Here is a 13,665-nt window from a genome sequence, read left to right as displayed (position 1 = left end):
GGGCTGCTCTCATCTTGGTATTCTGGCGCTTCAGGGCAGGGGAAAGCAACTCACAAAGTTCCATGAAAGTGCCCTTATGCATGCGAAAATTTCGCAGCCACTGGGAATCATCCCACACCTGCAACACTATGCGGTCCCATCAGTCTGTGCTTGTTTCCCTGGCCCAGAATCGGCGTTCCACGGCATGAACCTGCCCCATTAACACCATGATTTGCACATTGCTCGGGCCCGTACTTTGTGAGAGGTCTATGTCCATGTCTTATTTCCTCTTCACTCTCGTCGCCGCGCTGCCGTCGCCTCCTCGCCTGGTTTTGCCTTGGCAGGTTCTGGTCCTGCATATACTCCAGGATAATATGCATGATGTTTAAAGTGCTCATAATTGCTGCGGTGATCTGAGCGGGCTCCATGATCCCAGTGCTATGGCGTCTGGGCTGAAAAAAGGCGGGAAACGATTGTCTGCCGTTGCTTTCATGGCAGGGAGGGAGGGAGTGTGGGGCCTGACGACATGTACCCAGAATCACCTGCGACACTGTTTTTGCCCCATCAGGCATTGGGATCTCAACCCAGAATTCCAATGGGCGGCAGAGACTGCGGGAACTGTGGGATAGCTACCACAATGCAACGCTCCGGAAGTCGACGCTAGCCTTGGTACTGTGGACGCAGTCTGCCGACTTAATGCACTTAGAACATTTTGTGTGGGGACACACACAATCGACCTTATAAAAACGATTTCTAAACAACCGACTTCTATAAATTCGTCCTAATTTCGTAGTGTAGACATACCCTAAGATAAAGATATTGAGCTCCTTGAGTCTCTCATTGTAAGGCATGTTTTCTAATTCTTTAATCATTCTCATGGCTTTTCCCTGAACCATCTCCAATTTATCAGCCTCCTTCTTGAACTGTGGACACCAGAACTGGACACAATATTCCAGCAGCAGTCACACCAGTGCCAAATACAAAGTTATTAGAATCTCTCTACTTCTACTCAATATTCCAGTGTTTGTAAATCCAAGGACTATATTAGTTCTTCTGGGCACAAGTGTCACACCAGCCCATTTTCAGCTGATTATCCACCATGAACCCCAAGACTTTTTTAGTCACTGCCTCCAAGTAACTGTAAATATGGTCTAAATTCTCTATTCTTAAATGCATGACTTTACACTTGGCTATATTAAAGCAAATACTGTTTACTTGCATATAGTTCACCAAGCAATCCAGATTATCATCAGTTATCTGCCCTGTTTATTATTTAACACACAGATTGGAGAAGTGGTATCTGCAAACTTTATCAGCAATTACTTTATTTTTTCTTCCAGGTCATTGATAAAAATGTTAAATAGCGTAAGGCCAAGAACTGATCCCTATAGGTGTGATGCACTGGACCTCAAAGTAACCCCCTGTTGCTCCCATTCATCATTCGTATATGCTTGTGATATTCCATACAAATCATGCCATGTAAGATACCATATGAAAGGTCATGATCTGCTGAAACTCATCATTTTGTCAAAATATGTATATTGCTATTGCGTATGAAGTTATGAGATTTTGCTATATGGTTGTTATTGAAATATGTTGTGACTTTGGTAGATGCCCACAGCTAATTCTCCAATTACTAAAAGGGTGGTGACCCACACCCAGGCGGGCATTAAATGACCATTGACGAGCAGAGAAATTTTAAACAAGAGATTTACAATTCTGTAAGAGACAGTTGTGCAAGCACCACAGAATGAGGATTGCTCAATTCTGTGACTCAGCAAGGCACACCAGGACATGTTTGGGCTAGTGTCTTCTAGGCACATGGACTAAGGATATAAAATAGGGGACAGTGGCATCATGCTTTTGCCTTTCTCCTCCCCACCTACGCTGGAGCAACAAGAACGCTGAGAAGATGACAGCTTCAACAGAGGAGACTGGTCCAGGCCTGTGAATTAAGAACTGTAACCTGCCTGCAACATCCAGTGAGGTGAGAAAAGCTGTTTGATTCAAATCTTGCTCAGTCTGAAAGTTTAGGATTTAGAATGCATGTTTACTTTTTCTTTCTTAGGTAACTATCTCTGACCTTTACTTCTACCACTAATAATCACTTAAAATCTACCTTTCTGTAATTAATAAACTTATTTTAATGTTTTATCCTTACCAGTGTGTTTGTCTAAAGTGCTTGGGGAATCTGCTCAGATTACAAACGCTGGTGCAAATGTCCACTTTCCTTTGAAGAAGCATCAAACTAATTCATTCTGAGGGAATTCTGTGCCAAAAAATTAAAAATTCTGCGCAAAATATTTTAAAATTCTGCAAATTTTACTTGTCAGTAAAGAAATGTGGAGGCTCCAGCATGGCAGTGGGGAGCACAGGCCACTGGCAGCACAGATGTGGGAGATCACCCTGCACCCTTCCCCCCGGGGGACAGATTCGGCAGTGAAGCTGCACTCAACCCTGTCACAGAACAAAAGTGGGGCTTGCCCCACAAACACCCCAGGGCCCCTCCTCTCCACACCAGATGCACCAAGATAGCGAGTGAGAGGAACAAAATCTCACACGCACACTCAGCCCTGGCCCCCGATCCAAGTTTGGGGCAAGCAGGCTCAGCCCGGCAGGATCCAAGTGTAGAGGGGTTAGTATGGGGGGATCCAGGTGTAAGATGAGACAGTTCTGTGTGGGGCAATCTGGGTGCAGGACAGCTAGTTGTGGGATCCCAGTGCGGGGAGATCTGGATGAATAGGAGCTCGTTGGGGGGGTTCTGCAGAGGGGTCCAGGTGAAGGTAGTTGAGGCTCGGCAGGGAAGGGTCTGGGTGTTGGGGGATGGGGCTTGGCCGGGCTAGGGGGCAGGGATATAGGTGTGTGGAGCTCTGAGGAGGAATCTTGGTGCTGGGGGAGTGGGGCTTGGTAGGGTGGAGGTTCGGGGGCAGCTGATTGGGGTTCACTGGGGTGGGTGTCTGCGTGCAGGGGGCTCTTTGCGGTGGTCCAAGTGCAGGGGGGACTCGTAAGAGTCAGGTTTCAAGTGCAGGGGGGCTCAGCGGGGAGTGGTCTGGGTGCAGGACTGGTGGTCTGGGTCCAGGGGGAGGGGCTCGAGGGGGGTCTGGATGCAGGAGAGTGGGCTCGGTGGGGGTTCGGGTGTGGGGGGCTCAGTGGGGGTTCGGGTGGGGGGGGCTGAGGCTCGGCAGGGGAGCCCAGGTATGGGGGGGGCCCTCTGGATGCACAGAGGTTGGATGGACAGGGGAGCAGCTCCCCATACAATGACCCCCTCCTTCGGCGTCTGAGGAGCGATGGGGTCAGGAAGCAGGGGAAAGATGGGTGCAGAGCTTCCTGCATTGGGGGAGGTTTCTGGAGGTGGGTTGACCTGGACCCAGCTGCTCCTTGCAGGGTGTGACAGGGTGCTGACCAGGAAAGGCTAAGCAAGCCCTCTGTCACTCCAGCTCTAATTAAAGGAGGTGAATTGGAGTTGACTAGAGGAACCTGAGCCTGATTGGCAGAGGCGGAAGAGCTGCTAGCCTGGGGCTGTATACAGGCTCAGAGGAAGGAAGAAAGGGGGGAGAAGCCAGAGAGTGGAAGGAGAGGGGTAGCTCTCCCCTCCTGGCTGCAAGAAAGAAAAGCCTCTAAGGCTGGAACCCCCAGCGATATGTGATAAGAAGTGGTGGGTTTGCACCGTGTAAACAAACTGCACTGGTGACTGCTCAGCCAGAAGGTCTCTGAGTGATTTTTGGAGCAGAGCAGAAACAGGACCAAGGGGGGCCCTGCTATGCCCTGTTACACGGGAGAACAGAAAGTCCTCTCCTCCCCCACTGTCAGCCCAGCAGGACCAGCAGCCGAGCCCAGCACAGGGTAGGAGCCACCAGGCAGGGCATCCCCAGCCCTGCCACCCCCTGGGTGATTTACCTCTCCAATGACTGCTCCGGGCACCAAAAATGACACACCTGCACTGCTAAGGAGGGGTGTGTGACCGCTCTTGCGGCTTTCCTTTGCTTCCCCATCATTTTCTGCAGGGAAGCAAAGAAATCTGCACGGGACATGAATTGTGCACAAGCACAGTGGTGCTGAATTCCCCCAGGAGTAACTAATTAAGGAGCTTGCATTGTTCAACTGAAAGTCTTGAGCAGTGTAAGACGGTACATTTCTGGGGTGCAAGGCTGGAGCGATTGGCTGGTGTTTCCCTCTGTATTAGTTCATTCGTGCCTTAGAGAGCATTCGTGCAACTTAGCTGGGTATCTCTGTATGCTGGTGGCTGAGTGATGATAGCACCTGGAGTGGTTTGCTGCTTGTCACTAGCAAAGCATTGTGAGAGACTGTCCAGGCTGAAGAGTTAAGGGGCACGGCTGTCCCACAATTCCAGGTCATACCCTGGGGATCCCATCACAATAGGACCCTACTAAAAAACATACCCGCTCAATGATGATTTCCCATTTGAGACCTGTCAGTTAACCAGTCTTTAATCCATTTAATGTCTGCTATGTTCAGTTTATATTCTTCTAGTTTCTTAATCAAAATGTCATGTGCTACAAGGTTAAATGCTTTACAGAAGTCTAAGTTATCTGGACCCCTAATTTAAAAATGTTGAACTTTGAGAAATACTATCGAACATCCTCAGTTATTGTTCAGATTGAAAGTATTTCTTCATCAGCAGCAGCCTTTTCCCCAAATACAGAGCAGAAAAGTCCTGGACACTTCTGCCTTTTCTGCATTATTATTAGGATTGGAAGGACTAAATCTGTATTAGTAAAGGTCGGCAAATGTCAATTTCACAGTACAAACACAATCTCACAAAGAAATATTTCCATCAATAATAATCAAAATTTACAGATGGGCAAAGTAAGAAAAACGCTGCTTAAGAATTTCATTAAGAGTTTGATTTAAGGATATTTACTTTCTATATTTGGACATGCGATGTTGACAATTTGTGTTTTAGCTGTTATAAAGGTTTAATTTTTCGAATCTCAACATCTACTGTTATCCAATAATTACTGTCTGACATGGCCCCTAATTTCCCACAACTGAAAAAATGTTAATCAATACAAATAAATTTTAAAATGTTTATTAAAACTCATAATTTTGTGCAACTGTGAACATTAAAATAATTCTTTAAATTTTTTTAAATGCTTAAAAATAAACTAATTATCTGTCAAAATTATTTTAAAAAATTAATTCTGCCCATGCTAATTATTATTGACAATTCCTAACCTAATTTCCATCTACTAAAGAACCAATACCATTATGAGGGTTCCTTTTGTTCCTAATATACTTTACAAACTCTTTAGTGTCCTTAACTCTGATGGCCTTGGACTGTTCCTTGTGTCCTTTTGCTTTCCTTATCAATTTTCTACAATTCCTAGTTTTTTATTTATATTTATTATCATCAATTTCCCCTTGCGTGTGCATCTTCTTTTATTTCCCATCTAAACCAGGCTGTTTTTTAACCAGTGTAGCTGGTAGCGTTGAGAGAATCTAGAAAAATATTCTGAAACAATTCCCAATTATCATTCACATTTTTCTGTTTAAATTCTCTCACCTAACTGATTTGGCTCATGATTGTTTTCACCTTTGTGAAACTGGCCCTTTTAAAGCACCAACTGTATATATTACTGTTTGCCAGAAGCTGGGAATGGGCAACAGGGGATGAATCACCTGATGGTTACCTGTTCTGTTCATTCCCTCTGAAGCACCTGGCATTGGCCACTGTCAGAAGACAGCATACTGTGCTAGATGGACCTTTGGTCTGACCCAGTATGGTCATTCTTATGTTCTGATGGTTTGCACTTTGCACTTAACAAATACAATCAATACTAACTTTCTCCCATCCTTTGTATGTTTTATTTGTTTAGACTGCAAGGTCTTTGTGGCAAGAAATAGTTGTTACTATGTGTATGTATAACACCTAGCACAATGGGGCCTCAATCTACACTGAACCATGTAGGGGCTTCCTGCAGTAACAAAATGAGGGCTGCCAAAGCCAGGATTTAGAAGGCACTGTGGATTTCACTGAAGGCTGACCTGACCAAGTGAGCAGAAGGACAGTCCATGCGCCCAGTGGATGATGGGTAAGAAGCAAGTTTTCTCTTTTCTGCAGTTCTAAGGGATGGCAGGGTTGAGAGTAGGGTCTTGAAATTCTATAAAGAACCCCCATCTCAGTGATGGAGAGAACAGAAAGGTCCAAGGTGACTCTGGACCACTGATTCAGGAACAGGGAAGTGGTCCATCCAAGCACTGTGGAGACTGAGAAGGGGGAGAGAGTCAGGCAGGACTCAGTCTGGCCTTGGTTTGGAGGCCAGATTCCTGAAAGGGCTACTGGTGGGACCAGGGCCGGATCTAGGCACCAGCAAAACAAGCTGGTGCTTGGGGCGGCACATTTTTAGGGGCGGCATGGCCGGCGCCTAGAATGCCGTCCTTAAAAATGTGCCCCGGCCGCCCTACCTCGCCACCGCGCGCGAAACAGCTGATTCACACGCCACTACTCGCCCTCCCTCCCAGGCTCTCAAGCCTGGGAGGGAGGGGGAGCAGCGGTGCGCGAATCAGCTGTTTCGCGCGCCGCGGCCGCTCGGGGTCTCCCCCTCCCTCCTAGGCTCTCAAACCTGGGAGGGAGGGAGGGGGAGATCCCAAGCGGCCGCGGCCACTGCTCCCCCTCCCTCCCAGGCTCTCAAACCTGGGAGGGAGGGGGAGAAGCGGCGCCCACGCCGCGGCCGCTCAGGGTCTCCCCCTCCCTCCCAGGCTCTCAAACCTGGGAGGGAGGGGGAGATCCCGAGTGGCCGCCGCTTCTCCCCCTCCCTCCCTCCTAGGCTTGAGAGCCTGGGGGGAGGAGGCAGGGCTGGGGATTTGGGGAAGGGGCGGAGTTGAGGTGGGGCCGGGGGTGGGGTAATTAAAAAACGGAGGGGGGGGGAGGCCAAAATTGTTTTTGCTTTGGGCGGCAAAAATCCTAGAGCCGGCCCTGGGTGGGACCTTCATGGATTGGCCCAGTAGCTGGCAGGGGATTTCTTGACAGAAAAATGGGATCTACTACTACAGAATCCAAGATGTCAACAACAGCCTGGTTCCCCTGAGGGAAAGTACCAGGAACCTCAATTTAAAAGTACTGGTTTGCTCCCCAGGACTGGACTGATGAGAAATCATTGCTGAGTTGACTTTGGGCTGAAAATTCCAGAGATCCTGGAACTTGGGGTCTTAGCTTGTGTTTTAGTAAATTTTAAGGAGAGATGAGGCTGTACCCAGAGCAGCATGTCCCAAGTCCACTGTTTTTTAAATGAAAAGGTGTACCAGGAGGAGGTCTGTCAGATGTATGAGAAGTCTCTCATTATGTAAATAGCTGCAAAAAGATCCTTGGAGATAATGAAAGCAGGGAAACCTCAGAGCACGAGCTCACATAGGGAGCTCTCTGAAGAAAGAAAGGGAGCTTGAACCTTCAGAGGGGAGAGCAGAAAGACTTCAGATTGAGGCAATGACCCCAGAAAGAAGGTGCTCTCTCTCGGGAAAGAGGGAGTGCCTTAAGGCAGTGTGTGTGTGTGTGGGGGGGGGTACTTCCTTTTTCTTTCTGCTGTCCAAAACTCGATATAGCAGAAGAGCTCCAAAACATTTCAGGCACCCTGGTCACTAGCAGGGGTCCCACTAAGCCACCAAAGGGCTAGTGGGAGCCCAGCACTCAAGGTACCTTGCAGTTTGTGCTTAGTTCTAAATCCTGTGACTGAGGCCTAAAGATGGCCTGGACATTTCAACTTCACCAAGACACAGACAGAAGGTGAGGAGACAGAGTACCTGAAAGGGGAGGGGCTGAGCAACAAATTTCATACTCTTTTGCTGTGTGACTGACACCAGAAGGGAAGGACCACCCACCATAAAATACCTCTAAAAACCAACTAGTTCTGCTCCCTCACTCAGCATTGATCTGCTTTATAAACAAGCAGTTCCAGCATTTTCAGTTAGGCCGTTACCAATAGTAACAAGTGCCACCAAGGCATAAGATTGAACATACTGTTCCCCCTTTTATCTTGTCAGGGATGCCCCCCAGAAAATTCTTGTTCTGTTCAGTGAGTTTTCAACAGCATCAGACGCTCTTGTTACCTCTTAGCATGGCAAGGAATGTTCCTTTCCCTCACTTCAGGGAATTTCACCTGTCCCCAAGCATTACCCTGGGAATATACAGCCCATCACAGGCATATTGTCAGATATCAGCTTATTATTTTTAACATATTTATCTATTTGAACAAGGTATTGATGAATAAAAACATGCTTACTCCATTTGAAACAAAAGACCAAACCTAGGGAAGCTCCCATTACTGTTTATCATAAAAGATTAGGGTTGGAAGAGACCTCAGGAGGTCATCTAGTCCAACCCCCTGCTCAAAGCAAGACCAACCCCAACTAAATCATCCCAGCCAGGGCTTTGTCAAGCTAGGCCTTAAAAACATCTAAGGATGGAGATTCCACCACCTCCCTAGAGAACCCATTCCAGTGCTTCACCACCCTCCTAGTGAAAAAGTTTTTCCTAATATCCAACCTAGACCTCCCAACTGCAACTTGAGACCATTGCTCCTTGTTCTGTCATCTGCCACCACTGAGAACAGCCTAGCTCCATCCTCTTTGGAACCGCCCTTCAGGTAGTTGAAGGCTGCTATCAAATCCCCCCTCACTCTTCTTTTCTGCAGACTAAATAAGCCCAGTTCCCTCAGCCTCTCCTCATAAATCATGGGTCGGCATTGCCTTCCAATGGACTCTCTCCAATTTGTTCACATCCTTTCTGTCGTGGGGGGCCAAAAACTGGATGCAATACACCAGATGTGGCCTCACCAGTGCCGAATAGAGAGGAATAATCACTTCCTTCAATCTGCTGGCAATGCTCCCTCACAGTGAGAAAGGATTTCTACAGAGATGCAATTGAATGATTGGAAAGATATTACAAAACAAAAGAATTAGGAGAGCGATTTTGCTACATACCGTGCATTTCCATCATATCCTGCAAAGATCCACAGTTTGTCACTATACACTGTTGCACCATGAGCTGACCTTGCAACTGGTAATCTGCAATAAAAGATAATACTTAGCATCTAGCCTGCACAACATGTGGTATTACAGAGTCTGGTTAGTACATATCTGCATTTCAGACCAACTATTACCCTCATAACATAGATGAATGCCCCCCAAGGACTTCCTGAAAGGTGATTTTCAGAATACAGTGAACAGTTACAGCAGAACCTCAGAATTATGAATGCCTTTGGAATGGAGGATGTTCGTAACTCTGAACAAAATGTTATGATTCATGTTTCAAAAGTTTACAACCGAACATTGACTTAATACAGCTGTGAAACTTTACTATGCAGAAGAAAAATGCTGCTTTTAACCATCTTAATTTAAGTGAATCATAGAATATCAGGGATGGAAGGGACCTCAGGAGATCATCTAGTCCAACCCCCTGTTCAGAGAACCAATTCCCAGACAGATTTTTGCCCCAGATCCCTAAATGGCCCTCTCAAGGATTGAACTCACAATCCTGGGTTTAGCAGGCCAATGCTCAAACCACTGAGCTATCCCTCCCCCATGAAACAAGCACAGAAACAGTTTCCTTACCTTGTCAAATCTTTTTTTTTAACTTTCCCTTTTTTTAAAGTGTTTATGTTTAAACAATACTGTACTGTATTTGCTTTTTTATTGTTATATGTCCGTATTCAGATTGTCTAGAAAATTGCTATGTCTCATTGAGACCCAAGGTAGGGTTAGTGATGTAAATTTTGGGAAATTTTGTTAAGGAGTTCCTGAGATCAAGCTTGCCCACAAAGAGTTCTCCAACTGTTCACGAAAGACAGACAATAGTTGCCAGGGATTCAATGCTCAGAGGAATCGAAAGAACACTCTACAAATCAAAGGCAGACATCAGAATGGCAGATTGATTTCCCGGAGCCAAGACACAAGACGTCACTCAAGATTGGATAAACTTCTGAAGTTGATGGGCAAGGATCCATTGGTGATGGTTCATATTGGCATTAATGACACTATGTCGCAGGATATCTTGCAGATAATAGATGAGTTCACAGAACTCGAAGTCTAAACAGTCTTCTCTGAGAGCCTTCCTGCCCCACCAGTGAAGGAAGACAGAAAGCAGAAGATTCTGGAAGTTAGCTCGCTAGTTGAGGGGTGAAGGATTATGGTTTGTGGAACACAAGTCACCTTATTTTGGGAGAGGGGGCTGTGATGTTGCACTCCATATGATTTTATGAAAATATACTACTAAGTGTGAATATAATGTAACTGGAATATGCTTCATGCAAAAGGTCTCTTGTAAGGCATCATTACAAAGCTTATAATCTACTAAGTGGGGTCATCCTATTTGTATAAATGTATCATTCTTGTATCTGAAACTAGAAATACGAAATATAACTGTGAGGTCCTATTGTAATTATGCAAAGTGTGGGCCATTAATGGTGGTTTGGAATCTTGATGGCTCCCATCAACTAGGACAATTTGTTGTAAATGGCTCTGTTTACTTGCAAGCCTTCCTGTGAGTCAGGTCAGGAAGAATGAAGGCTTGGGGTCTCACAGGACATGTGACCTGGTACTGGAATCCATCTTAAACCTGATGCTTTTCCATTTAGAAGGAGGGGTGGAGACCCAGAGAGACAACAGATTCCTGCCTTGTGCCAAAGCTATATAAGGGGATGGAACAGAACAAAGGAGGCTGCAGTCATGAGAAATCTTGAGCTGGAACAAGGACTGTACCAGAGGAAAGGATTGGGCCCAGACTAGAAAGGAGTCTAGTCTGTGAAAGAAGCTTATTGAAACATCTCTGAGGGTGAGATTTATCTGTGATCAGTTTCTTAATGTATTAGGCTTAGACTTGTGTGTTTTTGTTTTATTTTGCTTGGTAACTTACTTTGTTCTGTCTGTTATTACTTGGAACCACTTAAATCCTACTTGTTATACTTAATAAAATCACTCTTATTACAGTAACTCCTCACTTAAAGTCGTCCCGGTTAACGTTGTTTCGTTGCTGATCAATTAGGGAACCTGCTCGTTTAAAGTTGTGCAATACTCCCTTATAACATTGTTTGGCAGCCGCCTGCTTTGTCCACTGCTTGCAGAAAGAGCAGCCCGTTGGAGCTAGCTGGTGGAGGCTTGGAACCAGGGTGGACTGACCTATCAGCTCTCTGCTCCCCTAAGTTCCCTGTGAGGCAGCCGCCAGCAGGCTATCAATTGCTGGCAGTTCAGCTGTCCCTCCCCCCACTACCATGTACTGCTCCTGCCCTCTGTCTTGGAGCTGCTCCCGGGACTCTCCTGCTTGCTGTGTGTGTGTGGGGAGGGGGGCGGAAGTGGGGGGCTAATGTCAGGGTATACCTCTCCCCCCTGCTCACCCTATCTCCATAGAGCGGGGGGGACACAACAGGGCTCAGGACGGAGGGAGCTTGCTGGCAGCAGCTGCTGCCTCAACTTGCTGATCTACTTAAAAAGGCAATGTACTTAGAGTGGGGTCAGCGTACTTAAAGGAGCAATGCGCATCTCTCTCTCTCTCTCACACACACACACAGGGTGTGTCTCTCTGTCTGCCATGCTGTCTCCCCTCCCTCCATTTGTGCTGCCTTGTAGAGTGTGAGGCTACATTAACAACAATGTGTTAACCCTTGAGGGCTCACTGAGTGCTAGTTCATCATTTAGCAGTAATGTATTCCCTGGGAAACATCCCACCCTCTGACTTCACCACCTCAACCAAGCTTCACAATCATCATTGCTGTGTATAGTATTAAATTGTTTGTTTAAAACTTATACTCTGTGTGTGTGTGCATATATAGATATATATGTATGCCTTTTGCCTGGTGAAAAAAATTTCCCTGGAACCTAACACCCCCCCCCCCCCACCATTTACATTAATTCTAATGGGGAAACTGGATTCGCTTAACATCCTTTCGCTTAAAGCTGCATTTTTCAGGAACATAACTACAACGTTAAGCAAGGAGTTACTGTAATTAACCCAGAAAAAGCAATTAATATCTGGGGGAGCAAACAGCTGTGCATAGCTCTCTAAAAGTGTTATAGAGGGCGGACAATTTATGAGTTTACCCTGTATAAGCTTTATACAGAGTAAAATGGATTTATTTGGGGTTTGGATTCCATTGGGAACTGGGCGTCTGGGTGTTAGAGACAGGAGCACTTCTTAAGCTGTTTTCAGTTAAGTCTGCAGCTTTGGGGACGTGGTTCAGACCTGGGTCTGTGTTGGAGCAGACTGGCGTGTCTGGCTCAACATGACAGGGTTCTGGAGTCCCAAGATTGCAGGGAAAACGGGCTCGGAGGTAGTCTCAGCACACCAGGTGACAGTCCCAAGGTGGTCTCTGTGATCGAACCCGTCACAGTGGTGTAGTCAAACAGGATCTGTGCACAGCTGATTGCTTTGAAATGCTGATAGTGATTTTAAGTGAGTTTTAAGTGTGTTGGCTGGATAACAGACAAAGTGGTTGCTGGTTTGTTATTTTCTGTTTGCCTATTTTGGTTAAGGTTGCAAATTGCCCAGAAAGGCTAAACACTGGGCACTGGGAAAGTCTCTGTTAACTAAGAAACCCCTGAGCTGAGTGGATCTCAGTTTCAGTGAACTGCAGAGAGGTGTGGCCCAACCTCTGGGTCTGTGCTGAAGTTGACTGAAGTGTCTAACTCAGCAAGACAGGAGTGGAGGGGTGCCTGTTCTGGCAGAAGGGGGTTCTCTGTGGTATCCCAGCTCATCAAGTGATGGCCTCAAGGGAAGACAAACGGAAATTGATGTGCAATTTGCCAGGAAAAGGCTGCCCACCAGCAAACCCTGGACTTAAAAGACAAAGAAATTGAGGCCCAGAGACAAGGACAAATTGAGACCCAAAAGCATGAACTTGCTGTAATGGAGTGGAAGAGGTGCACAGAGACATGTATCCTGGAGTTGGAGTCCTGGTGACTGCTGCGGTGGGAACAGACCCCAAGGACTCTGCAGTTGGAAGCAAGCCCAACCTGAGTGAAAAAGGGGGGGGGGATTTTGCTGGCCAGTGAAGGGTCTGTCATAGCTGGTAGCTGTGAGCCTACAGCTGCATCAGGGTCACCTTCCCTTTTGGGCAACACAGGAATGTCTGCCCCAGAGGGGAGCTCAAAGAGGAATTTTAGGTATACTGCCTCCGCCATGGACAGCATCCAAGTGTCTGGCAGTAAGTTCAGTAGGAGGATGTGACATTGCACTCCATATGATTTTATGAAAATACGTTAATGAGTGTGAATATAATGTAACTGGAATATGCTTCATGCAAAAGGTCTCTTGTAAGGTATCATTACAAAGCTTATAATCTACTGAGTGTGGTCATCCTGTTTGTATAAATGTATCATTCTTGTATCTGAAACTAGAAATATGAAATATAACTGAGGTCCTATTGTAATTATGCAAAGTGTGGGCCATTAATGGTGGTTTGGAATCTTGATGGCTCCCATCAACTAGGACAATTGGTTGTAAATGGCTCTGTTTACTTGCAAGCCTTCTTGTGAGTCAGGCCCGAAACAATGAAGGCACTTCTTAAGATGTTTTCAGTTAAGTCTGTAGCTTTGGGGACATGGTTCAGACCTGAGTCTGTGTTTCCAGCAGGCTAGCATGTCTGGCTCAACAAGGCAGGGTTCTGAAGTCCCAAGCTGTCAGGGAAAACACAAACACATCAGGTGACAGTCCCAACGGGGTCACTGTGACCGAACCCG

General features: G+C 46.4%; 1 protein-coding gene across 5 annotated transcripts in view; it reads right to left on the bottom strand.

Moving 5' to 3' along the window:
* LZTR1 (leucine zipper like transcription regulator 1) overlaps positions 1-13,665 on the bottom strand; it is a 243,911-nt gene that overhangs the window by 183,054 nt on the left and 47,192 nt on the right. For all 5 annotated transcript variants that reach the window (XM_026655098.2, XM_026655095.2, XM_026655096.2 and 2 more), the window contains exon 6: positions 8,917-9,000. In XM_026655098.2, the coding sequence (XP_026510883.1) occupies positions 8,917-9,000 (84 nt within the window). The remainder of the gene's footprint in view (positions 1-8,916; positions 9,001-13,665) is intronic.

This window comes from Terrapene carolina, unplaced genomic scaffold (assembly GCF_002925995.2).
Source record: "Terrapene carolina triunguis isolate 2854851 unplaced genomic scaffold, T_m_triunguis-2.0 Scaffold195, whole genome shotgun sequence".
In the NCBI taxonomy this organism is placed as follows: Eukaryota; Metazoa; Chordata; order Testudines; family Emydidae; genus Terrapene; species Terrapene triunguis.
Note: the sequence above shows the minus strand (reverse complement) of the source record. Positions and strands in the feature narration are given on the sequence as shown.